At 49.2% G+C, this 19,385-nt stretch overlaps 1 protein-coding gene across 1 annotated transcript in view; it reads right to left on the bottom strand.

The window, feature by feature from the left end:
- The window catches only part of LOC138249294 (extracellular calcium-sensing receptor-like), a 197,546-nt gene that overhangs the window by 81,749 nt on the left and 96,412 nt on the right, over positions 1-19,385 (bottom strand). Inside the window, exons 5-6 of the mRNA XM_069203251.1 lie at positions 18,915-19,013; positions 13,488-13,611 (exon numbers count right to left, since the gene is read on the bottom strand). Coding sequence (XP_069059352.1) covers positions 13,488-13,611; positions 18,915-19,013 — 223 coding nt within the window. The remainder of the gene's footprint in view (positions 1-13,487; positions 13,612-18,914; positions 19,014-19,385) is intronic.

The raw sequence follows: 19,385 nt of genomic DNA, 5'->3' as shown, positions 1-19,385 counted from the left end.
TGGGGTAACTGCGCTGGCGTTGCACACCGTTGTGGTAGGCGGTCGTAGACCGCGGTGCAATGCTGCATTGGTTGACATAGAACCCTGTGGGTCCCAGGAGCCAATGAACAGGTGCGCCGCCGGTGATGATGCGCACCGCCGCGGACGTAACCGCCACGGACGTAAACGCCATTTTCTATCTGTTCAATCACTAGATACCTGACCTTCGACAGGAGAGGACCTACACTGCAAGTGCTGCTGTGACCTCGGTCTGGAAGCGACGATGGCTGCTGCGTCTGGGGAAAGGGCCCCTGCCTTCACTGCACAGGAGTTGGAGAAACTGGTAGACGGGGTCCTCCCCCAGTACATGCTACTCTACGGTCCTCCAGACCAACAGGTTAGTACACTGGGAGCACGTTGTATGGGCTAGGCCTGGGTGAAGAGGGCTAGTTGGAAGAGGGAAGGGGGCCGAGTTCATAGAACATTAATGCATGGGAATGAATGGGCCACATGGCCAGAGTGGGGAGGGGGCCACTCTCATCGACGGTGCAGTTGGTAATGACTGTTCCTCTTTCCTTGTGCATGTCATGTAGGTCAGCGCCCACCAGAAGAGGGACATCTGGCGAGCCATCGCCAAGGAGGTCCGGACCCTGGGGGCCCACCAGAGACGGGGCACCCACTGCCGGAAAAGATGGGAGGTCACTCGCCGCTGCAGCAAGAAGACGGCGGGAGGGGTGCCCGTCGCACCATGACCCCCCCTGATGTTCCAGATCCTGTGGGCTACCCGGAGTTGGATGGGCGCTTGAGGGCATCACAGCAGCCACAAGGGGTTGAGTACACTCTCATTCTGCTGACTTTGCGTGCAGTAGAGGTGTCTGCGTGGGGGAGGTTGGGTGTGGGTTTCCCTAGGCCAGGGCGAGTTCGGTAGGCAAGGCCCCTCCGTAATGCAGGCCATGTGGCACTCTACCCCACCTTAGCAGAGTGCCAAGTACAGGTATAGTTGTCCCTGTGGCATCCATGTGTGCAGGTGTTCACCATAGCCATGTAGGCCATATCCCAGAAATTGCATATGCAGAGGGCAGGAGCACGGCGTAATGCAGGGGGCTGCTGTGTCTGTCTTGTCCACCAACGGTAGCGGTGTGCCATGCACTCAAACTCTCTTTCTTCTGTCTCCCCCCCCTTTTTCTGCTCTCCCTGTCCTTTTGTACACCAGCATCATCAGGCGGAGGTACAGTGGCACCGGAGCACGAGGGAGCTGCATCCCACATGGCCATGGAGGGCCACACCACGGACTCAGAATGCACCAGTGTGACGGAGGGAGAGGGGAGCTTCACGTCGGCCACCGGATCATCAAGCAGCGACACGGACTCGTTCGTCGATGGGGGCTTCCTTGTGGTGGCGGCACCATCTGTGCGCCCCACTTCTACAGGTAAAGCCGCCACCTCCCCTACCAGCACCGCCCTCCCAGCAGCCCCTCAGTGTTCACACCGTGCCGCTCACCCAGGAGGGTGGGCATCACCTTCGCCCCAGGCACCTCAGGCCCTGCCCCAGTCACCCCTGCTGCCCTCAGTGCGGAGGCCATTGACCTCCTCAGGTCACTCACTGTTGGGCAGTCTACCATTGTGAATGCCATCCAGGGTGTAGAACGAGAGTTGCAACACGGTAATGCATTCCTGGAGGGCATTCATTCTGGTCAGGCTGTCCTTCAGCGAACCCTGCAATCTCTGGCCTCAGCACTGATGGCAGCCATTGTCCCCGTGTCCAGCCTCCCCCTCCAACCTCCTCCACCCAGACCCAATCTCCTGTACCCCAGCCCATCCCAAGCACACCTACAGACCAGCATGCACACAAGTCAGCACACACAAGTAGCTCAAGCAAACATAGGCACCACACAACCCACAGGCACTCACGCAAGCCTCACCCACATACAGACACAGCAACATCCACTGCCTCCACTGTGTACCCCTCCTCCTCTTCTCCCTCCTCCCTCCCAGTCTCGTCTACACACACACCTGCATGCACCACATCTACAGGCACCATGAATCGCACAAGGAGACCCAGCACCCCAAGCCGCTCACCTGCACTCACCACCTTCACTGCCATTTACACGTCCCCTGTGTCCTCTCCCAGTGTGTCTGTGACGCCCCCTCCTAAAGTACACAAACGCCGGCAACCACACACCCAACATCCATCCACCTCACGACAGCCTCCAGTACCTGCACCTGCACCCAAAACACCTAAAGTGACACCTCCGACAACCACCTCCTCTTCCTCCACTCCCAGACCCCCTCCAACTACCCATCCCAGTGTACGTCAGAAACTGTCCCTCTGTAAAGTTGACCTTTTTGCCCCCACCCCCCCCTCCAATTCATCAGTCCCGTCGTAGCGTCTCAGCCAAAAAGCCTCCAATACCAGTGGTGCCTGTTCAAGGTTTGTGGAGTGCACCGGCCACCAGGGCAGGCAGTGTGACCCGGAGCCAAGGCACTGGCAGCCCACCCCCTGTAAAGGCCCTAAAATTGGAGAGTGGACGACAGGACCGTGTGAAGCCTCCTGGTGGGAAAACAACTGACATGGGTTCCAAGGGGATTGGAGAGTCAGCTGTGACTCCACCAAAGGTGGGGAAGGGCCAGAGTAGGTCTGCCCAGCCTGTTGTGAGTGTCACAGCGCAGAAGGGCGGCATCATTCCCAGCGGACGAGACACAACCGCCAGCACCGTTGTCACTGGTCAGGAGACCCCCGCCACCGCCAGAGTCAGTGTCCAGGAGGGTCCAAGTATCGTCACTGGTCAGGAGACCACCGCCACCGCTGGAGTCATTGCCCAGGAGGCCCCAAGTATCGTCACTGGTCAGGAGACCACCGCCGGAGTCATTGCCCAGGAGGGCCCAAGTATTGTCACTGGTCAGGAGACCACCGCCAGAGTCACAGCCCAGGAGGGCCCAAGTATCGTCACTGGTCAGGAGACCACCGCCAGAGTCACAGCCCAGGAGGGCCCAAGTATCGTCACTGGTCAGGAGACCACCGCCAGAGTCACAGCCGAGGAGGGCCCAAGTATTGTCACTGGTCAGGAGGCCACCGCCGGAGTCAGTGCCCAGGAGGGCCCCGGCTGCCACAGCCCAGGTGGGCTATGATGGAACGTCATGCCACACACCAATGCCCAGGTGGTCATTCTAACATTGACCGCCGCCCGCCTGGCGGGAACCGCCATATGGCCGCTCCGCGGTCGAAAGACCGCTGGGGCCATTCCGACCTTCCCGCTGGGCCGGCGGGCACTAACATTGTTAGCGCCCGACGGCCCAGCGGGAAGGCAGCCTGCAACACAGAAGCCGGCTCCGAATGGAGCCGGCGGTGTTGCAGGTGTGCGACGGGTGCAGTTGCACCCGTCGCACTTTACACTGTCTGCTAAGCAGACAGTGAAAAGCTTCATGGGGCCCTGTTAGGGGGCCCCTGCACTGCCCATGCCAGTGGCATGGGCCCCTAGGGGCCCCAGGACACCCGTTCCCGCCATCCTGTTCCTGGCGGTGAAAACCGCCAGAAACAGGCTGGCGGGAAGGGGGTCAGAATCCCCATGGAGGATTCTCCCAGCCGGGGTTAATCCGGCGGGAAACCGCCAGACCCGGCTGGGCGACCGCGGCTGTACCGCCGCGGTCGGAATGACGTATGAAGCACCGCCAGCCTGTTGGCGGTGCTTCGTCATTCACCAACCTGGCGGTCTATGACCGCCAGGGTTGGAATGAGGGCACCAGTGTAGGGAACGTCATGCCACACACCAATGTCCGTACCAGAACCGCCATGGCAAAGCACCGCTGAACAGTCCAGAACCGCCATGGCATAGCACCGCTGAACAGTCCAGAACCGCCATGGCAAAGCATCGCTGAATAGTCCAGAGACCGCCAAGGCAAAGCAACGCTGAACAGGGCAAAGACTGCCATGGAAAAGCACCGCTGAACAGGGCAAAGACTGCCATGGTAAAGCACCGCTGAACAGTCCAGAACCGCCATGGCAAAGCACCGCTGAACAGTCCAGAGACGGCCATGGCAAAGCACCGCTGAACAGTCCAGAGACGGCCATGGCAAAGCACCGCTGAACAGTCCAGAGACCGCCATGGCAAAGCACCGCTGAACAGTCCAGAGACGGCCATGGCAAAGCACTGCTGAACAGTCCAGAGACGGCCATGGCAAAGCACTGCTGAACAGTCCAGAACCGCCATGGCAAAGCACCGCTGAACAGTCCAGAGACCGCCATGGCAAAGCACCGCTGAACAGTCCAGAGACGGCCATGGCAAAGCACCGCTGAACAGTCCAGAGACGGCCATGGCAAAGCACCGCTGAACAGTCCAGAGACGGCCATGGCAAAGCACCGCTGAACAGTCCAGAGACCGGCATGGCAAAGCACTGCTGAACAGTCCAGAACCGCCATGGCAAAGCACCGCTGAACAGTCTGGAGACGGCCATGGCAAAGCACCGCTGAACAGTCCAGAGACCGCCATGGCAAAGCACTGCTGAACAGTCCAGAACCGCCATGGCAAAGCACCGCTGAACAGTCTGGAGACCGCCATGGCAAAGCACCGCTGAACAGGGCAAAGACCGCCATGGTGAAGACCGCTGAACAGGGCAAGCACCGGGTAGGAATGAATAGACCGCCACATCAGGCATCCTTATCCCATGTGCAGCTGGGACAGTGACAGGACAGGAACTTTCACAGGGAGACTCATCCAGTCTGGGCACCAGTCCCCCTCCAGAACCAGTGGAGACATGCATCCACTACCTCAGTCCTGCACAGCATGAAGCACTCTGGGCACCAGTCCCCCCCAGAATCAGTGGAGAATGTTATTGACTTGAGAGACTGTGGCTTTGCACTCCCCAGGATGGCACGGAGGGCACCCCACCCACTGTAGAGACTTGATAGACTGTGGCTTTGCACTCCCCAGGATGGCACAGTGGGCAACTCACCCACTGTAGAGACTTGAGAGACTGTGGCTTTGCACTCCCCAGGATACATCAATGGGCATGGAGCCCCGTCGTGGATCTGGCTTTGCAGTCATCCGGCTGAGGTGCCCCCCCTTCCCTTCCCCCTGAGGTGCCTGTAGTATTTCTATCTGATGCCCCGGCAGTGTTCTCTCTGATTGTGGTCAGGTATCTTTTGTAGGCCTCGCCCATGCATTTTTGGACTGTTGGCGCACGGACATTGTTATGTACATATCTGCACTATTTCTCGTAATGTATCTATTTCTGACTGAATTTCGTATATATCTATATATTTTTGAAAGACATGTATATTGCAACATTACAATGTTTGAACGGATTTCGCTTTGTCTTTTCATTCTTCCGGGGGGATTGTGGGTTGTTACTGTGATTTTTGTGGAAGCATTGGTGTGTATGTTGTAATATGAGAGGGTGGGGGTGTTTGGTGGGTGTCCCCCTAACTTTTGCCTCCCCCATGTTGTAGGTGCAGTACTCACCGTTGTCTTCGGCGCCTACGTAGATGGTGGTCGTAGAGGAGCAGTAAGACAAGGGCAGGGAGTATTTGGAGTTCCGGGTCCATGGAGTCCTCGTGGGATGTGTTCAGGTGAGCGTTTTCCCATTGCAAAAGCTGTTTCTGCCGTGTTTTTAAGCCCCGGAAAAGGTGGCGGATTGGCGGGTTGTGATACTATGGGCGGTACATTGTCTTCCGCATGTCTGTTGGCGGTGACCGCTGCGCTGCTTGTCTGTACCGCCGTGGCGGGCGGTGTGTTAAAGTGGCTGTCTTTGTTGGCGGTTTCCGCCTGGGTCATAATTCCCTTTTTTTATCCGCCGCCCTGTTTGCGGTATTACCACAGCTTTAACACCGTCCGCCAGGGTTGTAATTACCCCCCAAGTTCCTGTACAAATAGTGTTTTAGGGGTATGTGCAAAGTGAAATGTGTCCCAGGTTAGCATCCTTCATGGGGCACCCCCTGATGCCGCCATCCCTATTCTGCAGATATTGTTTACATTGTGAGCTTTGTATATTTGTCTCTCAAAATATTGTGCATCCCATTTACCTTCCATTGTCTTGCAAGGTGGGTAAGATGTGAGGCTCCATTACAGGGATGTTGCTTGGAAAGGGGTGTTGGGTTAAATGACACATCCATACATATGTGTCTTCAATATCACGACAGGCCATGGCATGTGAGCAATGTGTGGCTGTCAGCTCTTTTAGTGTGTGTGATGTTGATGTGGTATTGCTGTTGTGTGATAAAATGTTATGTACACTTCGCTGTCCCTGAAACTGGGGTGTACAGACGTGTAGTTTTGTGGAGTGTGGCGGTGCAGTGTCAGTGACCTGCACAAAGCGGGCGTCATGGGGCTGTGATTTGGTCATACATTGGGTACATCTCTGACCCTATTATACTTAGCCCACGGAGCTCAGCTCACATGCATGGTCGATGGTGGTGCTTTGATTTGTTGTGATGTTTGGAGACATGGGTAGGTGTTTTGTCTTACTGTTGGTTGCGTCTATGGCAGCATTGATTTTAGCCACCACTAGGTAGTTATAGTTAGGACCTAGTTTCTATAGAAAGAGCTTTTTTTGTTTTGCTGATAACTTTGGTACATTTGATTAATCTTTAAAGAAATGTTTCAAGAAGCTACGACTCTTACTTCAGATGCTGTCTGAAAAGTTTCCGGGTGATCTGTCAAGCAGGGACTGATAAAAAGGGGGGAGCCCAAAAGCGCATTTTCCTAATCATTTTCCATAGGGAATTTGAACAGTGATAGCGCCAAAAACACTGGACGGAATTTCACCAAATTTGGCAGAAAGGTAGCTCTTGGTCAAGAAAGAACCCTTTTTGTTATTTGGTGTAAATTTGCTCAGTAGTTAGCTTTTGAGAAATTTAAGGAAATCCAAATTTGTACATATAGCGACGTGAAGGATTCGTGAACCCTCCCGATCCTCTGCTGAGATCTGATTTGCTGCCAACACTTCAACAAGGAAGTGTTGGCAGCAATGCTGGAAGCTGAGTCCCAGAAAAAAAAGAATTACAAATACAAAAGGGGCCAGGGTACCAACACTCTGACCCCTTAGCTCTGGTGCTGGGGTCCCAAAGGGCTCCTGCGCTTCATCTTTTTAAGGCTTCAGGTTGGCCAAATCCTGGGGCAATGTTTATTTGTAATGGGGGGCCGCCAGCCCCCCCTGTTGCCCCATGGAATGTCATCTCCACAGGGTGATGCAAGAAATATGCACAGGAGGACATGTGGTCCCCAGCTCCCCAGGGACCACCACCTCCCCGGGCAGTACTCAAATTGTCTGCCACCTCTCTGGAGCTTTCAGCAATATTAATATAGGGGGTCACGTGCCCCCCAGCAGCCCCGGGGACCACCACCTCTCTTCTGGGGCTATATTGAAAATAATGATAGGGGGTCTGTTTCAGACCCCCAAGCCCCGGGGACCACCGCCTCCCTGAGGCTATCTCTACATTGGAAGGGGGCTGCCAGCCCCTCTCGAAGGAGCCACTGATGGCCCTGGGGACCGCCACCCTCCAGGACCGGCTCCTTGTATGTCGCGGGTTGCCCGCCACTGGGACATAGCTGTTTGTTGTGGTTTGGCTGCAGCTTTGACAGATGCAGTCATGTCACAGCAAACACTCCGTTATCTGACAGCAGGACCTGTCAAACAGGACCCGCTGTCAGAAAGTGGAGTTTTCATCTGTCTTCCCTGCACGAAGATATCCGTGCAGGGAAGACAGAGGAAAACATTGTTCCAGAAACCAGGAAGCTGCTGTTAAAAGCAGCTGCCTGCTTGCTGGAGCAAAGAGATCACTGGGGTGGCCTTGAGGCTCCCCCGCGGTGCTAGATAGCCCATAAAAGGCAAGAAAATATTAGCAATAAAAAAATATAAATAGCTGAAGGGTGAAAGGCACAGACCTTCACACTGAGAGCTGAAGGTTTGAGTCCCGGTGTATCCCTGGTCATTACCCTGCTTTATAATTTTTTACGTGAAAATGGTTAAGGCTCATCCTGAAAGGTGTTCTTACTCTTTGCAACTGACAAATACATTTTTCTTTTCAATTTGTGGAGAAATATCTCATTCTAAATAAATCATTGATCAAAGCCTAAAAAATTGTTTATATCCCTATCCCTCTCACTCTTTTTCTCTCTCTCTCTCTCTTACAATCTGTTTCTCCCACTCACACATCCTCTTAGATCCTTATGCTCACAGACCCACTCAGACACTCAAGCACCCACACAGAGACCCACTCAGACACTCACCCACCCACACACACACTGTAGGAGGCTGGTCTGGTGTGTAGTGGATACCTATCATACTTACACATTCCACCAGGTCCAGTTATCCCTTATTAGTGTAGTGTAGTCAGTGTCTAGAAGCCAGGCTCTCTAGAGGCAGCTGTGGATGAGCAGCCAAGGCTTATCTAGGAGACATGCAAAGCTCATGCAATAGCATTGTAGTCACACAGTACTCACACACATGATAGAAAAAACTCAGGCCCTCATTATGAACTCAGCGCTGGCAGTCTACAAAAGACCGCCAGCGCGTTGAAGACCCCGCCGGCCACATAATGATCATTCTGCTGGGCCGGCGAGCGGAAACAGTGTTTCCGCCAGCCAGCCCAGTGGAATGCAGGGCCTGTACATTGACACCGGCTCCACATGGAGCCAGCTGCAATGTAGCAGTGCGGCGGGAGCAGCAGCACCCATCGCGCCTATCACTGCCCGTATATCGGACAGTGAAATGCGCGATGGGGCTTTGCACATGGGGCCCCTGCACTGCCCATTCCGCCAGCCTTTCCCTGACGGGGTGAACCACCAGGGAAAGGCTGGCGGAATCAGGTACATTATCCAGCAGGCAGCACTGCTTGCAGCGCTGCCCTGTCGGATATGTAACTCTGCCATGTATATTATATGGCGTCTGGGCTGCCATGCCGGTGGCGGTAATTACCACCACCGCTGGCATTGCGGGCTAGACCGCCATGTTCAGACTGAGGGCCTCAGTGTTGCAAAAATAAAGGTACTTCATTTTGGTGACACAAATACCAAAAATAGCATAGAGGCAAAAACCCCCCTAGGAGATAAGTAATGCACAAATTATATACACTAGTATGCAGAAATAGGCATAAAAACAGTTAGGAAACAGTGCAATTAGTAAAAATCACAATCATTAGAAATGGACCTTGGGGGGAGCACAAACCATATATTAAGAAAGTGGAATGCGAAAGTCAGTCTCCCACCTAGGCAATTGTAGTGTGTAGAGGGGAGCTGGGAGTACTTAGAAAGCCCAAAAGTAAGTACTAGAACCCACCCCAGTGACCAGGAAAGCAGGAGTAAATCACAGTAGGGTTCCTAGAACACACAGAAAAAAGAACGGAAGAATATTGCAAAACCCAAAAGAGACTGCAAGACACCAACAGTGGATTCCTGGAGCAGAGGACCTGTGGAAAGAGGGGCCCCAACCCACCAGGAAGAAGGTGCAAGACGTGAACCACCGGAGAGGATGAAGAGTCAGCACTGCACCCAAGAAGACAGAGTTGGGTTCCTGGAGGATGCAGGTGATGTTCCACTCCAGATGGAGGATTGCAGTTGGATTTGCCTTGTTGGAGTCTTCCAACAAGACTTGGCCCACGCAAAGCCCGTGGTTAGCGGAAAATGGTGCTGCTGCGGACCAGGTTGACTCTACCCAGAATGGGGACTCAGAGGGGACCCTGAGCAGTACAGGGAGCCCACAGAAGACAAGCCAGCACACACAGGAGTCTTACAGGATGGGGACAAAGAAGTTTCAAAAGAGGCCCATGCAGCACTACAACAAAGGCTCCCACCCCACCGGGGAACCACTCAGGAAGCTGTGCATCACAGGATTGAGTGCTGGGGGCGGGGGCTTCAAGTTGCATGAAGAACTTGGAGGAAGAATGCCAACAAGCCTTTGCAGCTGAAAATTACGCAGTGCATGGGGGTACTGTCTTGAGTGGGGAGGCAAGGTCCTACCTCCGCTAAAATTGGACAGCTGGAAGAGAGGATCGTCAGAACCACTTCAGTCTAACACCCGTGATGCAGGATCTGTGCAGCTCAGCAGGAGAGAGGATCCACGCAGCGGGTCGTTGTCACAGTTGGTGCCTGCATAAGCAGGGGAGTGACTCCTTGATCCCAAGGGAGATTCCTTCTTCCTTCTGATGCAGGCTGAAGACGGGGTGTTCTCAGAGGATGCACGACCAGGAAACTGTTACAGTTGCTGGCAGGAGCCAGAGATACAATGTTGCAGGAGGTGTCTTGCTTCTTTGTTGCAGCTTGTAGGGTCCTGAAGAGTCCAGGTGCAGTTTCTTCGGTCAGAAGTCGAAGTGGAGGATTCCTGCTAGAGTTTTGCAATCCAAATCTGAGGAACCACCCAAAGGAGAGACCCTAAATAGCCCTGAAAGGGCGATCGGCCACCTAGCTGGGTGACCACTTATCAGGAGGGTGGTCTGATGTCACCTGCTGACACTGGCCACTCAGATGCTACCAGAGTTCCCTGCCAACCTGGAATCCAAGATGGCAAAATCCAGGGACCGTCTGGAGGACCTCTGACCACCACCCCTAGGGTGGTGATGGACAGCGGAGTGGTCACTCCCCTTCCCTTTGTCCAGTTTTGCGCCAGTGCAGGGACTGGGAGTCCCTGAACATGTGTAGACTGGTTTATGCAAGGAAGGCACCAAATGTGCCTTTCAAAGCATTGCCAGTGGCTTGGGGAGGCTACCCTTCCCCAACCTCTAACACCCCTCTCCCAAAGGAGCTTCTCAAGCAACAGGAGGACAGAAACTTATCTTGGGCTTCCTGGGAACCCTCAGGAGGCTGAAATGGCAATACTGGAGGTCTTCTAAGGGGCCCCCCAGAATGCATGGAATCATACAACTAATGCTTGCAAAAGCCTTGGGGTATGATTCCAACATGTTTGACACTAAACATGCCTATGTTCGGAGTTACTATTATGTAGCTGGACATAGGTAGTGACCTATGTCCAGTACACGCGTAAAATGGCGTCCCCGATCTCATGAAGTCGGGTAAAATGGGCCTGGAGTTTGTAGGGGCACCTCTGCTAGTGTAGGGGTGCCCTCACACACAGTTACTTTGCACCCTGCCCTCCGGGCTAGAGGGCCTACCATAGGGGTGACTTCTAAATGACCTGGTGTAGTGAAAAATGACAGTGAAAGGGTGCTTCCACCTTTTCATGCAGACTGCAACGGCAGTCCTGCAAAAGCCTTTGCATGGGCTCCCTATGGGTGGCAGAATAACTGCTGCAGCCCATAGGGATCCCCTGGAACCCCAATGCCCTGGGTACCTAGGTACCATATAGTAGGGACATATAAGGGGGCACCAGAATGCCAATTGTTGGGTAAATACAGACTTTTTGGAGAGAGAGCATAATTATTGCGGTCCTGATTAGCAGGATCCCAGTGAACACAGTCAAGCACACTGACATCAGGCAGACAAAGGGGGTAACCATGGCAAGAAAGAGGGTACTTTCCTACACACATCCACTCAGACTCTCATACACCCACTCACAGACCCACTGACACCCTGATTCACGCACTCACAGACCTGCGCAGACACTGACGCATCCACTAAGACACTGATGCATGTTCACTCACACCCAGACAGAAACTCTCACAGCTACTCTCATACCGAGATACAACCTCGTACACCTATTCTCACACCCAGAGAGACAGGTTGCAGTCAATTCCCAGTCGAAGAATACATAGAAATCCACTTAAAAAAGCCAAGGTTACAGGGATGTTATAGGTAGGCTCACATTTTAAAACTTACAAAACTATAGAAATTCACCAGTTATAGTTAGAGTTATCTCAAGTAACTCTAACTCATGCCCTAAGGTGTAGTGTGGTTGGTTTTATGCGTTAGTTTTGTGCATTAGGCCTTTGTGCATTTTGCCCTGGATGTATTTTATTTCATTTGCTAGTAGCTTAGAGCCTCTGTGCACTTTGCTCTGCGTGCCTTTATTTTTCTACGTACTGTTATTTTCAGGTGGCCAGTTCTACGGTGTTGTTTTTTAGTCATATCACACTGTTTTGCATACTTCAGCACTGATGTTCTTCATAACACACTCACTCTGTGCTTCAGTCAAGGATATAGTCTGGTACATTGCCGATAGACGTGGTTGAAGTTTAGACTTGGTACTTCTGCGTATTTGGTGATCACGTTGACATATAGGTTATAAAATAACTTCTCTGTCCCAATACACGTAAGAGGGAGATTCCTACCAGGGAACCACAACCAGATGCTGACTGCCTCGTTGCAGATGCTGAACCAAGATCACAGGCCTTTGCTCAGGTATGAAGACTAATGTCTCTGCAGTGATACAGATAGGCAAGTTAGGCACTTAATATGCTGTGCTCTAAATAAATTAAGCAGAGGGAGAGTAGAAATTATAATATACAATGATTGCTTTATTTTTATGTTTTACTCTCCTGGTAACTATCTCAATCCTACTGTGTTGTATGGTTCTGGTTATCGCAGCTCATGCCTTATTCTCTAAAATACAGTCGTTTTATTAAAGCATTATATAAAACTTATACTGTCTTTGTCATTTGTATATGAGATCATATTGTAAATTTGAGAGTTTGTTTGGATCTGAGTGACCACGACTTCCCTGAGAAGTTCCAAAGATGTCATGCGCTCGGCTGCCTAATCATCTCTTCCCCATGGGAGAAATGAGGCACTGCTAGTTAGCCGGAGCAAAACCGGATTTAGGGTGACATATTTCTTTACACGTGGGTCAGACTCAGTCCCCCACACCGTTATAGATCCTGTCGCCTAGAAATCCAGTAGTCTCATTTCAGATAATGAGAGCCAACGCGACAAAGGTAACTATACTCACACCTCGCCATGCACTGAAAATTATATCACATATTATGGCGAACATGACATCCTTGATAACATCATTGATGATATTAATGTAATAATTGCAGTACAATTTTTGACAAAAAAACTGGGCATGTGGGGCACTATTCAGCTTTATTACAATATTGCACTGCAGTCTAGAAAAGCATATGTTTACACTCCAAGTGCACCCTGGTATTTGTATGTCTTTATATTACAGAGTACCATGGCAGCCCAGACTTAAAAGCACATGGTTAATTGACACTATAAATCTGCTTACCTGTATTCAAAACTTACGTTCAAATCCAAAATGCGTCAGATAGTGATCATGCTGCCAGTTGTATTGTGGAATAAAATGCTTGGAATTCCCAGAATTTGGGCTTTGGCTCTTTCTTTACACACATATATATATATATATATATATATATATATATATATATATATATATATATATAAATAAATATATATACACACTCCTAACCTCTCTTTACCACCACCCACCTGTGAACCCTAAAGTTACAACTACCTTCCTTTACCACTACCCATCTGTGAAATCTAAAGTTACCCATACATTCCTTTCCCATTACCCACTCCTAAATGCTAAAGTTACCCTTAACTCACTTATACAATCCTGTTATTCATTTAATTAAGTGATTATCAGGAGTCAACCCACCTGTATCATTGCTGATCTCTCCTTGGGAGCAGGGGACACAGTCAAAGCAGCACAGTGGCTCCCCCTCTCTGGCAGCCTTTCTGTACCCTGGCGTGCAGCTCTCACTGCAGATGGAACGCGGCACCTGGGGAGGGTCAAAGAGAGAGTGAAAGGAAAATGACAAGAGTGGAGAACTTTCAGAGAGGGCACCAGAAGCATCAATGGACAGGATCATGGACAGAGGTGACCTACAGGAGAAGCAGAAAGACCATTTATTGAAAGGACAGGTGAAAGCAATAGCAGTGTGATGAAAGAGTCATCGTTTAGACATGTGCAGGAAGGACTGATCACAGAAAGTGGGAGAAGAAAAGAAGAAATGTAAATGCAGAGCATGATAGAAACTGCAGACGTAAAGAAGCACACAGAACAATGACTGATATTATCCCTAACAGATGGAGCATTCTTCAGTCAGAGCTGCAATAATATAAAGGACCACAAAGAGACAGTGGGTCTAGCAAGAAAGTAAGATAATTTATCACAGAACAAGCAAGCATGAGATTCCAATACTGTGTTAATAGAAAGAATTACAATCTGATTTTGCAACTTCACATGGTACTGAGAGGTTATATTTCAAGCACCACTGAAAGGAAGACATTGAGCTTAATGTCTAAGAAGAAATCCAGGAATTTTGTACTGCACCCATGTACCCACAAACCCAGACTTCGCTATTCAGAAGAAACTGTGAGAGACTGTCTAATATATTAATGGTGTGTACTTTTGGTAAGTAGGCATCAATCTAAAAAGGCTTCTGGGAATCCAGGAAACAATTGTAAATAAGTACAGTCACAAAGTAATGTATGGTCCAGAAAAAGGTACTAGAATATTAAGAGGTTCCAGAGGAGGAAGGTAAACAAACATTTGATGGAGCCACTTGACTGCTTGTGACAACTCACAGTTACCTCCACTCTCCCCATTGTCTAAATTGACTTCTGTTGTAAACTGTGAGTAATCCAAAGGCAATTTTTCTTTTTAGTCCGACTACATGCTCTGCACTCTGATGAGTGATTGTGTTAATGGTATGTTTCCACAGACTAGCCCTTAGTGTCACAGGGAACACACAGACCACTTAATTGCAAATGATGCCCAGGAATCCTGCAATGCCCTAAGATACATCTTGAAATCACTGAATGCTTTATAAATATGCTTCCTTCAAACATTTACAAAGAAGACTTTTGAAGCTTTCCATATGAATAACCGTCTTGGCTTGTTGCATTAGTATCTATCAGTAACATACCAAAGTTATATCATGTTGTTTAAGGCTTTCGGCGAGACTCAACAGGTTGAATATTGTATTCTGAATTTGGTTATGCTTTGCTATGACATGACAATGGGGGTAAAAAAACAAAAGTTGTGTTTTCACTGTGCTTGCATCAGTAGAGGAAGTGCTTGCTTACCCTGTGTTCTATTGGGTCCCCAATGATCAGAGGAAGGTGAGAAAATAAAAGCAGAACTTGCCCTCTGCCAGCTATCTTCTCCCCTGTCAACCGTGGTTCTCTGCAGGTACACTCTGTCCCTGAATGCTTGGCTGTGCTGACACAACTTTCAGAGAGCTACTGTGGGAGTGGGTAAGAGTGGGAAGGGAGGAGAAAAGAATGGAGGAGGGTGGGAGGCAAGATGCCATCTATTTTGTTTTCTTTGGGGGAGGAGGGAGCCCTTAAGGAGAGGGATAGAGTAGGTGACACAATGCTAGTTTTGTTTTAATTTGGGCTCAGAAAGGAGGATACCTGCAGACGGTGGAAGGTTGTGTGTCCGGGCACCTGGTATTTTTTTGGATTATTGGGCAATAGTTACAGAGATTGGTAGGATGCTAGGTATTCCTTTTCTAAATGTAAGTATGGGTGAGGAGGGACTGAGGCAAGTAAGACCATTTTGTGTCAGGATTGTCCATGACTCCTCTACTCCTGCACAGCTAATCAGAGCAGCTGCAAATAATTTGGGGTTTTAGGGTAATGTAATTTAAAACTGCAGCTGCAGAACCTGGAATCTTGTAATACTAGAGATCAGTCTGTGAGTTTTAGCTTTTTGAGGGTTTGTGTAGCTGCTAATGGTTTATTCATAGTTGGTGTATTATGGAAGGTTTCTAATTTCTGCAGGCATTCAGGATCAATGAGCTAATGGGCTCTGTGAATAGGGAATATGGCCTTGGATTTGATTATTGTATCTACTGTGGGCCAGTATATTGCTTTATGTGGGAAGACACCGGGATGCCTATTTTTGTGATCTCTGCCACCTATTGTTCACATATGTACATAGTGGTGAAATAATTGAGCTTGCCATGAGGCGGGATCTCACCTGTTACATTCAATAGTTAGTATTATAATGTTAAAAGACAGTCAGGTTGTCACTGTGGACCACTAAGTTAGTTCTGGGAGTGAAAAAGAGATTTAAATTGAAAGGCATGACAGATTCTTTACTTTTAGTGGGGTAGATAGAGGTGATCCAATACTGATGGGTCTGAGGGACAGTCAATTGGAAAAATTGGAACCTGCTCCTCTAAACACCAAACTTTAGTTTTTTGCTTCGCTCATGTTAAAGAATCTCTTGTTCATCCAGCGGAAGACATGGTCCATTAATGGAGGTAGTTTGCTATAGTTTGCTGTTCTATTTACCAAGAGGAGTTGAATTTAGATGATTTTCCACGAGAAGCCACACCCCCAACTGCGTGTATTAGTTTAAGACAAGAGAGAGGTATGAATCATGGACTATGTTAAATGTTAAACAACTTGTAGATACCCTCACACCCTTTAGCTGTATTTGCTGATTGCATTTGGGCAGAAAGAATATGGAACATTGTAGCTCATGTCTAGATACACACATTTGTTTTGACAACCAGTCAAGGGGACTAAAAGAATAGTTTTTGTCTTGATTCAGAAAAAGAAGGAATTGATCTCTTTTGTTTGCTAGGATGGCCTTTGAGCTTGCTAAAGGCTTGAACCTAGAAATGTTATTGCAGAGAAGTTGAGCTATTTCCATCTTGTAAAAAACAAACCCTTAAAGACATGGATATTGTACAATGCTTTGCAGAAGTGCAAATAACCATCTGCATTACATGTTTGGCATGACCTGTAAAATTCAGAGATGAGTAAAGTTACAACCTTTGCCCTAATAACAAATTATTAAACTGGTGCAACACCCAGCCGGATCCATGAAAACTAATCACTATTCTGTGCAATACCCATTCCAGTGTGCTAAAAACAAATCACTGACCCAGTACAGTACTCACCGCTGCACACTAAACACTAACCACTAGTCTGATGCAACACCCATCCCTGGTCCCTGAAAAATAATTACTAACGCAGTCAATACCCATTCCTGAGTGCCAAAAACAAATCACTAAACTGGAGCGATCTCCTTCTTAGCGCCCTAAAAACAAATCACTAACCCAGTGAAAGACCCATCCCTGTGCCTTAAATATGAATTATCAACCCAGGGCAAAACCCATTCCTACATCCTAAAAACAAATTACTAATCGAGTGTAATATACTACAGTGTTCCCCTTGTTACGCCTTACCTGAAAAGGCGTAGCATTTTGGTGCATTCCCACTTTTGGTAAATCTGGGAATGCATCAAAATCCATGGTTGTTGCATGGGGACACCCAGGGGTGGAGTTACGCAGTGCAGAAATTTGAATTGCATGGTGTTACTCCAAATGTATTAAGCCACTCAGGGTCATGCAAGGTGTCTGTGCTTGACATTTGGGCTTGTGTCGTGCATGCACCATGTTGTGTGGTGCAAGAGTGAAGCAACCCACCTCAAAAATATAACTCGATGCCATTAGAGCTGATCACTAAAAATGAGTTATTAGACCAGTGGAATGCCCATCCTTTCGGCCTAAAAACTAATTACTAACCTGGTACACAACCATGCCTACTCCCTAAAAACTAATCACTAACCCAGATGTATGGTGGGCTAGCACTATTCCAATGCCACATTAGCATCACTTTGTTTACGTTATTGTGGCGTTGGAAGGTCAAAAATGCTGCACCATATGTACAAAGTGGGGCAATGCTTGAATTGCCCGCTTTGTAAACCCTTGCGCCACAGTATTCCTTCTCCAGGCATAATGTATGCAAGGGGCGCATTCCGGTGCTAGGGGAACCGTAAAAATGGTGCAAAGGAATGTATAAGATTCCTTTGCCCCATTTTTATCAGTATTTTTGAATGCCTGCTAAGTGCAGGTGTTAAAAATAGGCTTTTATTGTTGTCAATGGACCTCTGGGTGCTGTGCAGGATTGGTGTAATCATTTTTGCCACTAGCACCAGACTAGTGTCAAAAAGTCGCCATGGTTTGACGTATTTGAAATACAGCGCGCACATGGTGGTGTTAGGGAGGCGCTAAGGGGCACAAGAAAAGCGCCACTTTTCAGAAATCTGGGCCTAAGGGTCTCATTACGAGTGTGGCGGTCCGAGGACCACTACGCTCGCATTTAAAAGTCAGACCACCACACTCAAGGCAGTCCGACTACCCAATAACAGCCCTGGTGGGCAGATCCACCAGGGCACTGCCTTCCACGGTGGGAACATGGTGGTCAACCACATGGCGGCAGTCAGGGGTGTACTCAGCCAGGGCGGTGCTAAACTCATAGCCGCCTGGCTGAATATGACTCTCCTCACTGCCAGCCTTTCTGTGGCTGCATGACTGCCATGGAAAGGACGGTGGTGGGGGTGTGCTGGGGGCCACAGGGGGACCCCTGCACTGCCTATGCTGAATGCGCACTGTCTGATTTGCAGACAGCGCCCATTCTGAGGTTGCTGGGTCGGCCCGTCTGTTCTATGAGACAGCACGCTGCTCTTTCAAAGGGGCCATGTGCTATCTTATTACACTGCTCAGCCAGTCAGTCCAGCAGTAATGCTCTATAGCAATGTTCCCGCCGGGCAGACGATGGCGTCTTCCCTGTGGCTTTGGCGGTCCATTGGTGGGACCGCAAAAGTTGAAATGAGGCCCTAGTTTTTAAACCTGTGCAACACCCCTCCATGCACCGTAAACATGAATCAGGAACCCAATGCAATACTCCTCCATGCCGGCAGAAAAAGCATTGCCATATTTAATTTTTTTAACTAAGAAATATGTGTATATAAAATTATAAATAGTGCACTTTAACACACTTCCCTAACAACAACTATTGACCCAACAACCAAAACAAAATATAACAGTTTAGAAGTAATCTATTTACATTTTCAAAAAGTTAAATTAAATGAACACAATAATAAACACCCCATCCAAAATCCGAAGAAATTCAGGAACCCAAAAAAGGCACTATTTGCATACAAGAATATTCATGAAGTATTACAAAATAAGAAAATACTAAAAGATATTATTATTAAATACAATTAGAATAATATCCACTCAAAACCCCTAAAAAAACTAACAACTTTAAGAATACATACCATGAATGGCATGATAAAAGTTAGCACCTCTCTCTCCCAGGTGCAGCCACGCGTCCTGCGCTGCGGGTGCGATGGTCGCAATACCCCCTGTCCTTCCAGTCAGTCACAGCAAAGAAGCCTGGGAAGGGCTGAACTTCCATTCCCAGACACAAACAGTCAAGCATACCGAACCGCGGTGTAATGAGTGTGCAGCATAACAAGGAGGACGCTCATCCTCCTGCGGCCCCTTTGTTAGCATCAGCAAAGAAGCCTGGTAGATGTAGTCTGTCCCTCCCGAGCACCACCATCCTGCGCTGTGGATGCAATGGGCGTTCGCTACAAGCTGGAGGAGCTCCTCATCGGCACCCCTTGTTAAGAGCATCAGAGTCCCTGGAGTGTGATGAAGCAGAAAATGAAGGTTTTGATTTATTAACACGTAAACGTAGTGTGAAATAATCATGTGTGACTTTAACCGAACTAATAAAGATTGTA

Source organism: Pleurodeles waltl, chromosome 8, assembly GCF_031143425.1.
Source record: "Pleurodeles waltl isolate 20211129_DDA chromosome 8, aPleWal1.hap1.20221129, whole genome shotgun sequence".
NCBI lineage: Eukaryota > Metazoa > Chordata > Amphibia > Caudata > Salamandridae > Pleurodeles > Pleurodeles waltl.
Note: the sequence above shows the minus strand (reverse complement) of the source record. Positions and strands in the feature narration are given on the sequence as shown.